Consider the following 19,199-nt stretch of genomic DNA (forward strand, 5'->3'; position numbering starts at 1 on the left):
CCTCTGCAAAGCTATTAACAATTAAAATTAGAAATAAATAAATGTACAGATGTTAATGTTATTATATGTCACTGGGCTTTTAATCTTGAAGCTCTTTACCTTATGATTATTATATTATTTATATAATTGTTTATAGTATATTACATATTAATTGCTGTTGTTATCCTGTACTACACTTACAGAAGCATGATAAATAAAAGTACTACTCCAATTATTACTTTAGCTGCTATCAGATGCTACATATCTAATTGGTGACAACCCTGTGTTCAAAGTAATGCTTAATTCCAGTTATAATATAATTATATCCTAACAGTAGAAAGTTCTAATTAAAATTATCTGTTTGCCAAGGAGAAAGTTTAGTATATCACTGAGTCTGTTAATCAGGGGTGAGCAGTTTCCTTGTTGATCATAGTCTAAATTATAAAGAAAACATCACAGATGCCTGCTGCATTGGGCAACAACACATATATTCATTTAAACCATGTATATCTTTTAACTGAAGTAATTGTGAAATATGTTCTTTTTGCATTCATAATTAGAGAGAAGAACAGATGGTGAAGGCTTAGTTTAAAATAATATATCATTAAAATAGCTTATCTTACTGGTAATCCCTCATTCTAACTGGAGTTTAGGTCAGAGTAACAGGATTTGGGGGGGGAGATGGGAAGGATAATATGGTTTATAATTCAGGCATTGAGAAGTTCAGGGACAACATTGCTGTGTTCAAAGATATTCCATCCAAGGGTAATATAATAATGTTTTAAAGTACTCTTCTCCCCTTTATTAACATATAAAACCCTCTTCAGTCCAACTGGAATCTGGGCACTGAAAAGCAAAAAGTGTTTTTTTTTAAAAAAAAGATGTACTTAAAAAAAACGACTTATTTATTTATTTATTTATTTAATCATATTTATATTTATATAAATATGAATATATTATATTATATATTATATATAATATATAATATAATATATAATATAATATAATATAATATAATATAATATAATATAATATAATATAATATAATATAATATAATATAATATAATATAATATAATAATATATTATATTATATTAATATAAATATGAATATATTATATTAATATAAATATGAATATATTATATTTATATTTATATTTAGTTTCTTACTAAGATGTAAAAAAATACATTGGAATAGTATACATTTCCCTTTGTTTCCAAAACATAAGGTTGAGGCCATTATAATGTTTATATATACTGTATCAAAAAAAGAAAACAAAAAAAAAAGAAAAGAAAAATCCCTAGCACAATGAACTTGCAAACTGTGATAAAAACAATGCCACACTAACTGAGATTTTTGTACATTACAATGTATTTGAATACCCACTGCTTGGGTTGAATAAATAGTTGATGCTTTTAGTTTGTATAGGTAGTCCTTGAGTTACAATGTTCATTTAGTGACTGTTTAAAGTTGCAATATCCGTAAAAAAAGTGACATGACCGTTTTTCATACTTAGGACCATTCAGCATCCCCATGGGCGCATGATCAAAATTCAGATGCTTGGCAACTGACTCATATTTATGATGGTTGCAGTGTCCAAGGGGTCAATGTGATTACCTTTTGACAAGCAGAATCAATGGCGAAATCAGATTCACTTAACAACCATGTTACTAATTTATCAGCTGCAGTGATTCGCTTAACAACTGTGCCAAGAAAAGTTGTAAAATGGGGCAAAACTCACTTAACAAATGTTTCACTTAGTAACAGAAATTTTGGGCTTAATTGTGGTCATAAATTGAAGATTACCTGAATAGTGTTGATCATTTGCTTAAAGGGTAGAATAACAAAGATTATGCACAGATGCCAAAATCCAGAATTTCTTCACTTTCTTCCTCTAATAGAACCAGGTTTTCAATATAAAACAGCCAAGGAGAGGCAGAATTTCTTATTGTACTCCTGATTATATACCTTCTGCACATGCTTGTATGTGCTTCACATGCACATATGTGAACACGCATATTCACAGATAATGAAGTACTCTTAATCATAATAAATCTATCAAGGAAACTTATGGAATATAATGAATTATATCCTATCTAACTCTGACACCATGGGAGTCAAAAAATGATGATTTGGTGGGAAAAGCGGGGGAAGAAGGGGGAAAAGGAGAAAAGTCCAGTTATATGAGGAGAACTCTGTTTTTGCAACATTTCTAGAACAAGATACAATTATTGTGCAGTTTTCTAGATTGAGAGAGTTCATTTTTTACACTATAGTTAAGAAACATCAAGTAGAGTTGCAAGCATGAGTGATATAATTGGGGGTTGATTTCACGCTATGTAATTTCCAAAAACAGTGAAGGTGACATAAAAGGGCAAAAATGGCATTGAAAAATAAATAAATAAATGAAAGCACAATAGGGCTTTATATATCTGCCCTGCATATTGTTCTGATTCATATGAATTAAAATTTATCAGCAACATTATTTAAATATGCCACAGCTCCTTGTTAGGTCTAAAAATAATTTGCCTCCTATTGACCAAATAAATTTTCTAAGATCTGACAAGGAGAAAATCCCACTGTTGCTTTCTGCCTTGATTAGAGTTGTTTTCAGGACCAAGAAAACTATCTCCATTAATCAGATACTTGGATGTCTTTAAAGTGTTTATTTTAGTGTTTCCTCTAAGATTTTGTCTTAAACTACTTTGGGGGTAAGAAAAATGTAGATTTCGGCATGGTATTATGATAAATCCTCTCAAGGAGGGGCATGTATTAACATTTGTGTCGGTACTTTTTCATCTTAATCCAACCTTGTTTAATAATCAGAAAATTCGACATAGTGGGTAAGAAGATGTAATTAACTCTTTGACCCCAGAATCTTAATTGGTGCCTGTTGAAAACAGTGGGGCAGTTTGAAAAAAAAGTTGCCTGTGGTGATTGAAATAGCATAATACATAATAAGTCCCTCCTCCCCCAAATCAAAATAAGGCAATGCTGGAGAATATTAGTTGTGTTTTGTATATAGCCCAAAGGAGAAAAAGGTCATTAAACCAACCAGCATTTCTACCTACTCTTTTTAAAATCAGGGATGATCACATTTCTACAAAATATGTTTCTTTTTACATTGTCAACTTTTAGAAATCAGTTCAAGAGAGAAGAGTTCTGCATATTCGAAGGAAAAGTATTGTTTAATGTTGGAGATGAAAACTATAATTTACATCTTGATGAGATTGGTTCATAATAACAGGACTGTATGCAAATCCATAGCGATAGTCACACTTTCTGCTGCTGTTAAAGGTGAAATGATTATACAACAAATTGCTTTTTAAAAAATCTAGTCTGTTGTTTATTGACAGAGTTTCAGTACCGCATAAATACCAATTGGTTTCTCTACTGAGTGATGAAGAAAACCTTGCATCAGACATTTCCATGCCTAGGGCTTAATGCCTTATTGAATTACTCTAACTGACTATGTTTTTGCCCCTGAGGAAGCTATAACTGAAGCATGCGGAGCATTGAAACACAGTTACTCATGCAAGTATTCATGTAGCTCAGCAACATTTTGAGGCACCAATACTTTCTCTTGTTCTGTCTTTTAGTTCTGGCTCTGCCTTTATTTGTTTTGTTATATTCCTTGCCAACATTTAAGACAATTCACTGTCGTAGCAATGCGAAGGATCTATTATTTAGTTAGACATCCAAGGATTCAGGGAATGTTATCAATATTGGACATTGGCAGTTGATAGTTATGCATATACATATATTTATTTTATTTATTTATTTGCATTTATATCCCGCCCTTCTCCGAAGACTCAGGGCGGCTTACACTATTTTCTTTCTCAAAGCCATCTTACTCAATAAATCAAATTATTGATAAAGATAGAGATACAGTGCTTCTAAATTAAGCTTTTGTTGTTGTTCAATCACTAAATCATGTCTGACTCTTTGCAATACCATGGACCATAGCACACCAGGCTCTCCTGTCCTCCCCTGTCTTCTAGAGTTTGCCCAAATTCATGTTCATTGCATCAAAATTAATTAATCTACTTTTCAAAAAAACCATTTCAATAATCATTGTTACTCAAAGTTAGACCTGTTTCAGTATATTCATTGGGAATTATTTTTCCAACATTTATTCTACATTAGGTCTGTAGAGATTCTCAGTCATCCAGGTCATGTGTGTCCCAAGATGCTTTTTTTAGGAGGCAACTGGACTTTCTTGGGTTTTTTTCCCCCTTGAAGATGTTTTGCTTCTCATCCAAGAAGCTTCTTCAGCTCTGAGCAAAATGAGAAGCAAAATGTCTTTAAAGAAAAAAAAAAACCCAAGAAAGTCCATTTGCCTCCTAAAAAAGCACCTTTGGGACATAATACGTTGGGCTTTTGAAAACTAGTGATTTCTCCTGTCACTTATTTATTTGATTTAGAAGGTGCCCGACTCCATAATAACTTTGGGCAGCTTCCATTTAAAATGGAAAAACGATTAAAAGATTCTTAAGGGCCTGGACAGGCTACATTTCTTTTGGATTCTTTCTTTCTTTAAGATGTTTGATCCAAAGATCAAGTGGAGCATAGTGACTCACATGATTAGAATGCTGGGTTGACAAGCAGCAAGGCCACATTCAAGTCCCCGGTGTTGCCGCGGGGCAGGGTTGAACTCCCATCCTTCATCCCAGCTCTTGCCAGGGACATAAAAGAGACTCCCCCACTAGGTGTCCCCTGGGCAACGTTGATGTCACTAGCTACTCTTTCAATCCGAAGTGCCTTGGTGCTTCTGACACAAGTGCTATGTTATCCAAAGACCAAGAAAATGATTTTGCTCTGAATTTTGGAAGACAAGTTTTCCTCTTTTGCCTCTTTCATGTATTAGATGAGTTTAGAAGTTTCAAATACCATACAATATCCACACTTGGAGAACTCTGTTTCTTGATGGTGAACAAAGGTAACAAACCTTTGGTTCAAGAATGGATGTGGTTCAGCATTCTGTTTTTATAGACCAATCAGTTGCTAAGAACCCCACACAAGAAAAACAGCAACATTCTTCTTACATCTTTGTTGGTGCTGACAAGTATACTGTTTATAATATGTAAAATCATCATGAATAGGAATTTTATATCCATCCATTTCTCTAATCCATTTTCAGGCCCATTATTAGAGTCCATTGTCATCTTTGATGCTACAAATATACCATAATTTTTTACTATATTATATGAAGAACATTTTTTGTCTATGATGTATCTAGTTCATTCAATTGTTCAACTCTTCTTACTTGTTTATCCTAATATTAAAGAGAGGCGAGCTGGCAAAAAAAAATTCTTATCTATATTATATATAAAGCTCCCCAATACAGGTTGTCCTCAACTTACAACCACGCTTGAACCCAAAATTTCTGATGTTAAGTGAGACATTTATTAAATGAATTTGCCCCATTTTCGACCTTTCTTGCCTCAGTTGTTAAATGAATCTGGCTTCCCCATTGACTTTGTTTGTCAAAAGGTTGCAAAAGTTGATCACATGACCTTGGGACACAGCAACAGTCATAAATAGGAACCAGTTGCCAACCATCTGAATTTTGATCGCATGATCTTGAGAATGCTGCAAAGGTCATAATTCAGAAAAATTGTCATAAGCCGCTTTTTTTCAGTGCTGTTGCGACTTTGAATAATCACTAAGTGAACTGTTATAAGTCAAGGACTATCTGTATTCACTTGTTTCAAAATAAAAAGGGTTAATATTTTTACCTTGTTTATTTTAACCTTTATTTGTAAGAGATCTGAAACCAGGATTATTATCACTAGAGTAGAAATGTACTAAGTTTATAGTATACAAGAGTGTTGTGACTCAAAACCAGAAGCATCCAACCTTGTATATGCCACACAGATGTTAGATTTTTTTTCTTTTTAATGAATTGTTTTACAATTGGTCAGAATCAGGCAGCAAATAAATTTAATAAATTATTATTTTCTTTCTCTAATGTTGAGGGTGCTACACAAAGTAACAAAAAATGTAATGGTGGCCCATCTATTGGTGGTTCATTTACACTTGCTTTGTATCATTGGCAGTGCATACATGTGCCACAAGAATCTACATACTGATTTGTTATTTATACATGGACAAGGAATTATCAAGATTGTATAGTTAGTGCTCAGTGTACTTTTGATTAGTAACAATAAAAAAGTACTATGTTTCATTTAACTACATTAAATTGTTTTGACAATGTAAGTAAGAGTTTAAATATCTGAGCTAACTGCCGAAATCTCCACTATCTATGACTTACAAATACAAAAAAGAAAAAGAAAAAACTGCTAGAGCATTATGTATATAATACAATATATAATATTATATAAATTATAACTTCTCCTTTCTTTTACTCTGAATAAATTAAATTTTTATAGACATTTAAATGTTTTTGTGTGTCTCTGATTTCTGTTCTTTAGTCAGCTTTTTTTTTTGCCCTTCCTTAAAAACCATAGTTTAGATACTTTTATTTGCCTTTGCTCTGTAACATGTAGTACGTATGGAAACCTTTCTTGCTTAAATTTAGTTACTCTTCTGTTTTGAATATATACTATTAATTTTGCCATTGCTGCATATTCTCTGAGTTTAAATTCCCAGCCTGATATTTTCAGTGACATGTTTTCTTAAAAGCAAAGAAAGATTATCAGTGTATTTTTTGAATCATCACTTTATGTATCTATTATCCTCCTTGAGAATGTTGTTTTTCTTGCCTATTTAGAGGTGAAAGAGGTGAAACTTGGAGGAGTTTTAGATTACAATAGCTCAGAATATATATGATTGAGGATTGAACTTTAAATTGTAGTTCATCCTATTTCTGTATAGATTCTAATGGCATAGATATATAATAGATACAGATAACATGCTGAAGCTTCTCCATAGTAATAGTTTATATGTTGTTTCTTAAATATAAAAATGCCTGAATATGTTCTTGTTTGGATCAGCTTTAAAGTTTGTTACTTGAAATTGCTCCCAAGTAATTGATGTCAGTGTTCAAGGTTTTTGTGCTAATCATCTGAAAATAAATTATGATAATTTTTAGATAAACTACTTGCTTGTATAAATTCTTGTGTTTGACTAAAATCTATGCAGATTTACATTTTTATTAATTCATAAATATAAATTGAAGATCCTTCTTTAATACATTAACTTTAGTGCTTGTTTTCTCATAACTGACTCATTCTCCATGAACAACTAAAGCTGTTTTCATATTCCCCCTACTGAATTTAAGAATTCCTTTATGTTTAAATAAATGAATTAGCTTGTGTTTTTAGGAGGTTCATTTATGTATACTGGAATGTGGAAGACTGTTGTGGAAAGACAAAAGGAAAGGTTCATTAAAATGAAATCTTAACAGTCTGCCATTAATTCCCATTTGTAACATAAGAGTCGTTTTTATCTTTATTTTTATTCTCTATCTGTTCCAGTTATCTTAAAATTTTAAACCAGTAGCACTTTTGATATGGTCCAGTTGTGAACACTTCCCTATACTGGTTTAACAAGCGTACTGGAATGTGTGGGTGATCTTGGAGAAAGAGGGGAAAAGATGCTGCCTGGAAAATAATCAGATAAAAGAGGCAGGGTTGCCTTAACTGTCAGAGAAAAAAAAATTAGGAAGGAGCTGCCCTAATGGATCAAGCAATTAAAAATGGCAATGAGAAGTTTGTACTTTCAGACTTGCAAGACTCTGTTAATGTAGACTTAATAAAGTAGAATAAGTTCATTTTATCATCTTTCCTGTCTGGTTTACTTGGAGAGCTGACAATGGCAGTTCATTCAGAATCCTGATTGCCAAATCCCAAGAACTGAAGTTACCAGGGTTCCGGAATTCTCACAATGTCTATTGTGGCATGAATCGGAACAGTGTCCCATACATTTAAGCTCCTGAGAAATACAGTTTCGCAAGCACCTGATGTGAAGTAAAATTGGAATGTGAAATGCTGACAGGGTCATGTGTCAGAACTTAATGGAAGCCCCCTTACTACATGTGCCCCAGTCCAATTGTTATGCTGTTGGCTCTGTTGGATCAGTTTAGAGTGGGAGGGGAAGAAATACGAGGGAGCACCTTCAAGATTTACAAGACTATGTGGGTTCAAAATTGTGGAGGTTTAAGACTACATCCAGAAGATACCAAGTTTAGGAAGGTTGACAGATAAACCACATGCACATTCATTGATCTAAAGGGTTATGATTCTTCGATCTACCACTAATCACCCAGCAATTGACAAATGATGATAGAGTTGGCCAATTCTGAACCCTCCGGGATAGGCCAGGCAGGAAATAGACACTGGAAGGATTTATTGCTGTAGGGCAGTGATGGCTAACCTTTTTGCCATCGCGTGCCGAAAGTGGGGGGAGTTGCACACGTGCGTGCCCATATCCATAATTCTATGCGCCTCTCATGCTTCCCACATTCCCCCCGCTTTTGGCATACAATGGCACAGTGGGCCCCATAGGCCCGTTTTCCGCTTTCCCCAGGCTCCTTTCTAGGAGCCTGGGAAGGGCAAAAACAGCCTTCCCCACTCTCCTCCAGAAGCTGGAAATTGCCCATTTGCTGACTTCCGGTAGGGCTGGAAGCCTGCTTTTGAGCTCGCATGCCCACAAATATGGTTCAGTGGCATGCATGCCATAGGTTCGCCATCACGGCTGTAGGGTATAGTAACAAAATCTTTAGTCATGAACAGAATTTTGTCTAAGTTCTCTCTGTCTCATCTTAGACTAAAGCAAATTAAGGTAGGGCTATTTAAATTTCTTTCTCACTATTCTTTCTACCTCTTGATTTCATGTCTCACTCAAACCCTCCCAAACGTCAGCTCTAAAAATTCTTACACCACCGGATATAACACAGCAGCTAGTCCAGAGTTTCTGTTACTCATCCTTACAATTTTTTTATTTTAAAAAAAATCAGGGGATAGCCATTTTCTTATTTTTCTTATTAAAAAGAGCTCAATATTTTTTGTAATGCATAGTATGTATTCCTAAATAAATACATTTAGTATCTAGAACAGCTGTTTTTCTTTCCACCTATTGCAGTGACACAATTTGAGAGAATTTGAAATGTAAAACTGCAGATAGCCAGATTTTTCTTTTTAGTTTATATCTGGCAATAGTCCCCGTCTCCCCCACCAACACCAATTTTTCCAGGTATCAGGAATTTAAAAGCAGCCATAGAGCCTGTGTAATGGCAATACATAGAAGAGGAGAAATGTAGTTGTGTAGTAAACAGCTGAAATTCAGCATAGCCATCTTAAAGCATTCACTTCCCCATAAGACACAGTCTAAATTTCTATATTTGCAACCACAGGATGAATATTTATTCCAGTCCCACAAACAGTGTCTTATATACAATAGTATTGTGTCAGTTTGAAATAAGATGGTTTATTAATTGATGCAAGTTTCACATGGCTTTCATAAATGTTTATATACCAGCATCAATGTTCTGTCATAAATTATTCTTGCAACTATATCTAAAGCCCCACTACCTGTCAGAATACAATTTAAATCTACACATTTATACTGAAAAGATTACATTTTCAGGATCACTGTGTTTTCAAATGTGAACCTATCTGACAGAAATGTGTTGATTAGTTTTGGTTGTGTTTAAATAAAACAGTAAATGTGTGGGCATGCTTGTGAATAAAGACAGGATCATAATTCCTTGTTAATTTTCAAATTACTACTATTCACAATCATTTCTTTCTTCTCTGTTTTTCTTGAAAGGAACATCTTGTCATTTCTCTTCTAAGTACAAATAATGTTTTATGCATTTTAATGTGTTAATGTCTGTAAGGAAAATCCATTGTTTATGACAGTTACGTTTTATCTGTTTGTATATATTTCATTGTACGTAATGTCTCACTTTTTCAACTCTTTTCTTTTTCTTTGCAGTCACTGGATGGATTTGTATTTGCACTAAACCAAGAGGGAAAGTTTTTGTACATTTCGGAAACGGTCTCCATTTATCTTGGCCTCTCCCAAGTAAGTAGAACATTTAATGATGCACATTCCATTTTAAGGTTCACCCTTTTCAAAATGGTAAGACGTTCTGGAAATTTTCACATCAGGTTGAATTTATAATTTAATGGCTTGGTTTTACACATCCTAGAAGGTATAAGTTGATAAAGAATGTTCCAGTGGAAAAAGAAAAAGTAGGAACTTGAAAAACCCTTTTCTCCCATAAAAATCATTACTAATTTATTGAGAACAAATGAAGTTTCTTTTCTCAGTTGTTTTGAACTTTAAACCTCCATAGCTGTTAGGAAAGGGACAGAGACATAGTACTTCCCTTGTGCCCTATTACTGGATGTTTATGGAGAACCCGACGTTATCCTGGGAGCTGACACAATGGCAGGGAGTCTCTTGGAATCAGAAAATGCTGAAAGAAACCATTAAAAAGACTTACAGGGAGGATTTCAAGAAGGACACAGTCTGCTCTTTTAGAGAAGAGTTTCATGAAACAGTGCAGTGTAATTGTTCTTTTGTATCATTTCATTTTAAAGTCTAAGATTGTATGAAGAGGAAGAATTGTTTTTTATTTATTACAGTAAACTGAGCAGTCAGTAACCGTGGAATCAAAGTTATCCTGAAACATTTGGGAAGCCTTGGAGGCTTTTTTCCCATGATGATTACAAAATAGGTTACTGTGCCTATAATTGAATTACACTTGAAGAACTCAACTATGATAACATTACATCTTTTTTTGCTTAGAATGAAGAGCCGTATTGGATGTTTTGCTTGCATCGCTGTAATTATTAAAGACAGTCCTTGGATTGCAAACATTATGATTTAATTGGTTGTCCTAAATTAAGTAGAAAATGTTTAACTGAAATAATCAATTAAGAATTATATGAATAAGTGAAGAAAGCAGTGCTGGCTAGGCAAGTATGAATATCTAGAAGAAAGTCAGGATAAAAACCTAATAACAAGAATTACAATAACTTGCGTAAAAGAAAAATACCCAGGACTTAAAATAATTAAATACCAGTGCAGAGTATTATTTATGAAATGTCCATTGGTTATATTTGTTTACATTAATTGTGTGTGTGTGTGTGTGTGTGTGTGTGTGTGTGTGTGTGTGTGTGTGTGTGTGTGAAAATGGGGAGAGAATTAAGAACAAATTCAATATGGTATTTTTATATCTCACTCTGATCTTAGTTAGGTAATAGGATGTAATTCCTGCTTTGATTGGTTTGGGTATCCGTTTCAAATGTTTCATAATTTGTTACTGGTAAATCACACATGATAAACTCCATTTCTTAATGGAGTTTTTTTAAAAAAACACAGAATACATTATTGTTTATTATTGTCTTGGGTTCATCATATTACATATTAATCTGTTTTATGCGGTGTCCAAAATTTTTTAACAAAGCAGGGAAAAGAAGGATGGTTAATCAGTTTAAACAGGTAAATACTAATTAGGAAACTCCTGAAAGGTATCCATTATACACTATCTGAAAACAAATTTTACAGCCCTGGTTAGTGGTGTAATCCAAATTCTGTCAAGGCAACTGCATTTTCTGTAATTGAGATGTGTATGTTTGCTTTGCATAACAGATGGCTCTGTATGCTTAGACTGATAGCTAGGAAAATAATAATTGCATTATTCTGGCCAAAAGAATATTAGCTCTTGGGCTGGGGCCATTTTAGGCAGTCCTCCTGCCAGCACAGCATATGCACATATATGGATTCGATTTTCAAGGAAATTGATGCATCTGGAATAGTGTCACCATCTGAAATATCATCTGTTCAAGAAAAAAAAGTTGGCTTTAACCCTCTCCGCATCCTCCTTGCTGAAAGCATACTCCTGTAGTGAGCTACAGCCCCATTACTCAAACTTTTTTGAACTATAGGCAGACCCATCTTTCCACAGATTAGGACCCTCCAGCTGCCTACAATTTCAGCTCCCATAAACCAGAACCTAGACTCTGGGGCAGGTTATTGCTTTTCTGCTTACAATAGTCGGTTGACTGTAGCATCTGGCCAAACAATAGGGAACACCTTTCTCTTTTTTAGTTAGTGCTTTGCTGAAAAACATATGATTAAAAATAGGACGGTGTAATTGCCAATAAAATGAGTAAAATCTGCTTCCTGAGGTCAAATATTCTGTTTCAAGGGGCCAGCCTTTGGTTGGAAAAGAAAGGGGGCATCATACTGAGTTCAGGATAAGTTGGCTGCTTTTTAAAAATGTAAGGAAATATTGCTCAAGATCCCCGATGTGATTATTTTCGCTGTTGTTGCAGTGCAAATCCATTCAGAGCAGCTTTGATCCCACTGAGAACACTTTGATGCAGTGGACAGATGCATAGCCCTTTTGATGCCCTGGGGAAGAGCTGTACTGTTCTCTCCATTTTTTGAGAGAGGAAGTGCAGAGCCTGCCAAAACAGAGATTGGCACAGGAGTTGAAGAGGGGCATTATTTAATCTCTATACAATATATTGAAGTTTCTTGTCTGTTTCCTCGTGGCAAAACGACCAGCAGAATTAGCTAGGTAAGATTTGGGAGCTGTATTTTTGTTCATGAAAGGTTTTTCTTCATACTATATCCCTATCGTTCATGTCCTGTTCTTTGCAGCTTGAGCATTAGTGGTAGGTTCATTATCATTTTCTTTGGAATGACTTGCAGAATTGTGTACACATCTTTTACAGATCTTTGACATTCTGGGTATTTTGACAAGTTGGTTTCCTATCCGTATGTGTCCAATCACAAAATAGTTACCTAGTATCAGATCATAAAATAGCTATTTATTGAAGGCAAACTGATGAGATCGCTTCCCACTGTTTCCTCCAGACTCCAAGAATGCTGTCTTTTACTTCATCTTCCCTGTTTTTTTCTGAAAGAATCTGGAGACCTTGTGCCATCTTTCCTGTTTTTCAGAATTCATCATACAGCCCATAATAATGGTTACAAATATAGATGATGCTTTGGGCTGAAAACCTTTCCAGACAATTTTCTATTTCTTGGGTTATTATTTAAAAATAAAAGTTCCCTTTTCCCACTTTCTCCAGTACCAAGGGCCCAGAAATACCCTTCTACTCATCTTTAACATATTTTCCAGGTTGAAGTGGCTTCAGAGTCTTGACAATATGGTGTGCCAAATGGATAAATCAACAATGGGACAGGATGTTGCTCCCTGCTGAAGTACCAGTCAAGCTTTGGGAAAAGAGAACTCTGTCCCTTTGTGGCCTGCCACCATTGCCTGTCAGTGGGATGCAGGAAAGGGCTAGAGAGGGAACGTTATTGAGGTTTAGGCTACAGTGGAGTCAGTCAGGAGGGGAATTGTTCTCCATCTTGGATTGCAAATAAAGGAAGAAAAGGGATGCTTGGTTTGTCTCTTAAAAGTATTATAGCCCCTTGCGACTTAGGCTGACTATGAAGCATTGAGACAGTCATGGAAATATGAAACATACGTGATCACAGTGAGCAACAATTCTTCATATAAATGAGCAGTTGAGAAAGATACTGATCATTCAGGAGGGAGGGGAATCAAAGCTTATGGCCAAATTTGCATCCTTAGATGCAACAGTTCTAGCTCTAGTTCTAAGGTATTGTGTCTTTGATCTCTGGTATGTTAAGTAATTTGTATCCCAAAGGCATTGTATATTTCAAATTAGGAGAGCTGCATTTTATATGAGACTGTTACTCAGCAGCTCATATATTTGCCTATAAACCTCTTTTTAAAAAAATCTTGGAAAAGAAAAAGCAGTGAATATATTTAAAAGAATAAATGGATGCTTAAGTTACAAATCTATAAACTATTCCAAGTATCATGCTACCTTTTCCCCAGAGTTCAGAGATTGCCAGTCTAATAGCCTTTCCAGCAGCTATGATGTTTTCAGTATTCATCACTAACACTGATTGCAATAATCCACACTAAATTAAGCATTCTAAAACTTTTATTTACTGCAGAAGAAAGCGAACATCAACAGAAATTACTGTGCCAGCGCAAGCTCAAAAAATTTTCCAAGTGTGAAGATCATTGTAGCGACCTGTTATGTTACTGAATTCTTGTTTTTAATAAAAGTGCCAGGAACAAGCTTTAAAGGGCTATGGACTTGCTTTGAATTCGTAATACTGTAATTGCCATAAAATAAACATTGCTGAGTTCCTGCTATTAGCTGGCAGCGGTTGCAGATCTTTACATAAACTTTACAGTTTTTCAGGAATTTAATTGTTCAGTAGTGTTGGGTTTTTATTTTTTGAGAGTAATGCTTCAGTGACGTCTTTCTATCTATGTGTATAGTGTATATGCTGTCTTTTCTCCAGAATTATAAAGCACCTTTTATGGGATTCTCCCTTAATTTAATTCCCATAATAACCCTATGAAATATGTTGGGCTAAGAAATAGTCACTCAGAGAATTTCCATGGATGAGTGCAGGCTTGATCTTGGGTTTCCACAGTTCTACTCCAAAACTTTGACTAGAGGACCAGAGTGGTTCTTTTCTTAACTTGATTCTGTTGCCAAATATTCATGTTGGTTTTAGAAAAAGCTGAGCAACAAAATATGATATTGTCGATGCACACTAGATAACTGAGAAAGCCAATCATTCTAAAATGAAGTCACTATATGCTTTCTTGATTATAGAAAGCTCTTTCATTGTTTTGATTGATTGTCAAGTTGTGGAATGGCCTTAGGGAAATGGAAATCCTAAAACATCTCATTTTCTTTATGTGAAACCTATATACCTGACAAGAAGACACAATCCAGTCAGAACAAGGTGAAACAGACTGGTGGCAAGTTAACAAAGGAGTAAGACAAGGCTGTATATTTTCTTCTTATTTATTAAACCTATATCCTAAATATATATTGAGGGAGGCAAGATTGGAGGAAGATGAGTATATTTTTAAATCTAGAGAAGTTCTAGTAATGAAAGTCAAGGAGCAAAAAAAAAAGTGATTAAGTATAAGGGAGACCAAACTAATGAGAACAGATACAGCAACCAGTATTAGAATTAACAGCAAAGATATAGAAGTGGTGGTGATCATCTTCCTTTTAGGATCTAATGTCAAGAATAAAAGAATAACCAGTAAAAAAAAATATGTGGCAGATTAGCACTTGGTAAGATATCAATTATGTGTCTATACTTACCAAGATCAGAATAATGCAGGAAATGGTTTTCCCTTTGATACTGTATGCAGCAAAAGACTTTGAAGAAGCAGGTTGGAAAGAGCATTGATGACATTGAGTGTTGGTGTTGGGAAAAAACCTGAAAATTCCCGAGGAGCCAAGAAAACAAATATATAAATCATAGGACAAATCAAATCCAGAGCCAAAAAGAAAAATAAATAGATCATAGAAGAAATCGACCAATTCGCAAACCAGTCTCACTTAAAGAACAAATTTTCATATTTTGGGAACATTATGTGAACAGCTAAGTCTCTTGAGAAGTCTGGGAAAGGTGGAAGGCAAGAGATGACCATAAATAAAGTCTAAGAGGAAACAACAGCTGGATGGCACATAAACATAAATGCAAGTATTGCAAAAGTAAATTAGTCCACATTTCGAATGTTTCTCTTTCACACTTATAAGAGTGATATCAGCAGGGAAAATATATTGCCCCAAAGTCAAACAGCCATGTTAACAATTTCTATACTCAGGAGAAACTTGACAAAGGCATTTAGTGCAACTTCGGGTGGGTTGGGGATGGAATCTGTGGTGGGATTCAAATAATTTAACGACCAGTTCTCTGCCCTAATGACCAGCTGGGTAGGCGTGGCTTGGTGGTCATGTGACCATGTGGGCATGGCCAACTCAATGTCACTTAGGTTGATAGGTGCTTCGCCTTAGCTGTTACAATGTAATAAGGGTTAACCAGAGAGGCAGTTTCTGTAAGCAGGGCAATAAAGTTTAGGCTAGAAACAACACCAGAATGTTTCCTTCTTGTTTTCCTTACAGAATTAGCCCTGTAAAGTGGAAAAAACCAAAATAAGATTTCTTCCAACAACCGGTTCTCCAAACTGCTTAAAAAGTTAACAACCGGTTCTCCAGAATAGGTGCGAACTGGCTGAATCCCACCACTGTGTGGAACACATTGTGACACACAGAGAGCAGTAGCAGCTCTGGGATATTTTTCATCCCATCACAATAGCTGTTGCAATAAAATCTCCATTTACGTGCAGTCATATTTAGTTAGTTTAGATTAGTCCCACTGAAAGAGCTCATGAAATATTTTTTTAAAAAAAATATGAATACTCCAATATGTTATTGATATGGTACATCTGACCAGTGACCTCAAAGGTTAAAGAACTACTTTTAAAAAAAGATTCTGAATCTACATTAATGTCCCTTTCTGTCCTGATTATTTTTTGATCATTTAGGGTCTAGAGATCTCCCAGTGTTGTTTTGTTTATAAAATGCGAGCAGCTTTCTATTTTGGCAATCCTCCATAAGAAAGCTCAACTGCATAATAGCAGTATCTCAGAGTTGTCATTTCTGTAATTTATGCTTGATCATGTGTGCATGATACTGATAATAAATAATATATCTTGGTTGATGTGTTTATTTACTGATACATGCTTTAATATTCGCTTTGTTTCCATCTAGTGGCTGCCCAGATATTTTGCAGGCCGTATCTTAAAGCCCTAAGATTGTTTTCTACTACAGTTGTACAAAGCTTAGAGGAAGTAATTTTATTCAAAAGAGATTTGATCAAATCATGCTCTCAGTTATTATCTCTGTGTCATATCTACACATTTTAGTTGTTATACAGCAGTGTTAGGTTTCTCTCTTTTCTGCCCCCTGGTGATCATCTGGAATATACCAGGAATCTTTTAGCCCTGTTGATTGTGGTTGCTCAGAATTTTCCTCCTAAAGTGGCAGGATTTCACAGGGGAAATCTGAATTTGGAGCCTGAATGGGACCCAAAACCTACCTCTCATCATAGCTCAGAACGTAAGGAACTGAAAGAGGATATAGGAGACATAGGCATGTTGTTGAGTCCAGATGTGAATTCCAAGTTTTTGTTCTGGTTCATTCAGATTTTGGATGATATGGATGTTTGTGACAACAAAGTGGACTGGAATTACATAATATTAATGCCTTTAATAAAGAGGATAAATGCCAGATTGGATTGTATTCATGAATTAAGTAATCCAAGGACTACCAAGATCACTCATTCTTGAAAAGAGAAAACTGATAATATAGATTTCATAGAAACTAAGAGAGTTCAATGCTTTGATGCCTTTCAGAAAAGGTAATATTAGAATAACCTTTTTTTAAAAAATGAGTTCTTTAAATATTGAATTGTAACTGATCAGAATTTTCTCTTTTCTAAATTAAAAATATGCCTCACCTCAAAATATGCTTCTGTTCTTGCTTTCGGCAACCCAGAATACATAGAAGGTTGCAAATTGCCCTCTTAAAAAGATTCTGCTAAAAAGGGAAGAGTACAGCTGCACACATAATGAGAGCTAATAGAGGTGAAGGGGAATAAAGGGTAAGTTGTTGTTTAGGTTGGGTCATTTTAAAAAACAAAACAGGTGAAACTGAAGTGGTATATTTATTTGTTTTGCTCATATAATAACAAACCAAGCTGTGTATGTTAGATTCCTGAGTATTTGTCATGAAGAATGGCAAATAAAATTAGAGCAACAGCATAGAAGAACAAGGTCAAATAAATGACAGTACTCACACTATTTGTAAAGCTATTCTGAAAGGGAACCAGGGTGCCAAATGTGGTTTATTTGAATAATAAAGAAGAATTAGATTCCCCTGATAACTTGGCTAAGAGCCAATAACTCACTGGAGGTTAAGGATGCTTTGCAAACTGACATGTAATTCCTTTGCTTTTCTGAAAACCAAGCTTCAACAACTATGTCCCACCTGGTTTTGATGCAAATGTATTTGAAGCTTGTATCTGGCTATTACCTTGGTTTGGTTACAATACATTTTCAAAGAAATGTCGATATTTGTATTCCTTTCCTGTGCTGCAACTTAATTTCATTTTTAAAAAAATAGAGAATTTTTTTAGTGAGAAAAAGAGAATGGTTTTGTATATAGTTTAAAAGACATAAAAAAGGGAGCTTTGAAAAAAAAAGAAAGAACACACTGCCATCTTTTTTTTCTGCCACTCAGTAAATTTGAATGCCCCTGCCCAGAATAATGAATATTCATTGCATATATCCTCACCACACTATTGATAGTGTTTCACAAAGATTTCATCTCATTTAAAAAAAAAACACTAAATAAGCATCATATAATTGCATATGAAACAAACATATTAATAATCATATAGCTTTGAGGGAGATTTGTTTTAACCATTCAAAATTAATTAAAACGTTAATCAACCCAGGTGTGTTTTTGTTTATAAGTACATTTAATTGAAAAGAGAGAAGAGGAACTCATTTTAAAAGATAGAAACACAATGGGGTGCAGGACAATTGCGAAAATAGAAGTATCAAAATGATCCAGAAACAGTACAAGGGGACAGAGCGCATTATCAGTTTACAACATTTAAATTGATAAATGCTTGGTGGTGGAAGGCCTACAAGGGCACTTTGAAAAGCAAATAGCGACCTGGTGAAGAAATTGATTTTTCCCCCCCTGAAAATGACTGCATGATGCATCATTTGACTGCATGCTGTCCAAGTGCTTGACAGAGATAATCTGAGCAATCCCACGGGTGACCTTATCGTTCTCACCAGGGCAACTTTGTCTAGCTTCTGACTTTGTGCATGTCAAGGTTTCTCTAGGCAAGATCCTAAGGGGGAAAAAAGTTCCTCTGTTCGATCCAGATATCGAACCACTGTTCAAGGCACCCTCCTCCCCCCGCTCCCATCCCCTTCCCCCCCCCACCCCAGAAAGGCAAGGCTTCTTGCTTTGCTTTGTAATTATGAATGAATGGATGAATGAAATAAGGGAATATTATCTGCCGACAGATTTACTGAAGCCATTGTGGTCTACTTTACCGCTGCTTTTAAAAGGGGGGGGGGAGGATACCTGCCGTTTGAGGTTATCAGTCTCAGCTGAAACACTCCAAAGCATATTACAGACTTCTAAATAGAGAAATGTGCCATCTGTCTCCATTCGTTCTTGTGCCTTACATTCCTTACAGTATTTATGTAAAGGTGAGGTGGATTCCCTTTTCTCCCATGAGAACTTTTGAAACACGGCAACTGCAAATGACAGAAAGCATGAACACCAACATCTACAGTAGATTTGAATAATTTTGCACAGCCACACTGTGCTCCAAAACATTTTGCTGGAGAAATT

The 19,199-nt window shown here is 35.0% G+C and overlaps 1 protein-coding gene across 3 annotated transcripts in view; it reads left to right on the forward strand.

Moving 5' to 3' along the window:
- The window catches only part of NPAS3 (neuronal PAS domain protein 3), an 805,304-nt gene that overhangs the window by 537,622 nt on the left and 248,483 nt on the right, over positions 1 to 19,199 (forward strand). For all 3 annotated transcript variants that reach the window (XM_058162236.1, XM_058162237.1, XM_058162238.1), the window contains one exon: positions 9,880 to 9,969. In XM_058162236.1, coding sequence (XP_058018219.1) covers positions 9,880 to 9,969 — 90 coding nt within the window. The remainder of the gene's footprint in view (positions 1 to 9,879; positions 9,970 to 19,199) is intronic.

Source organism: Ahaetulla prasina, chromosome 1 (assembly GCF_028640845.1).
Source record: "Ahaetulla prasina isolate Xishuangbanna chromosome 1, ASM2864084v1, whole genome shotgun sequence".
NCBI classification, from domain to species: Eukaryota; Metazoa; Chordata; class Lepidosauria; order Squamata; family Colubridae; genus Ahaetulla; species Ahaetulla prasina.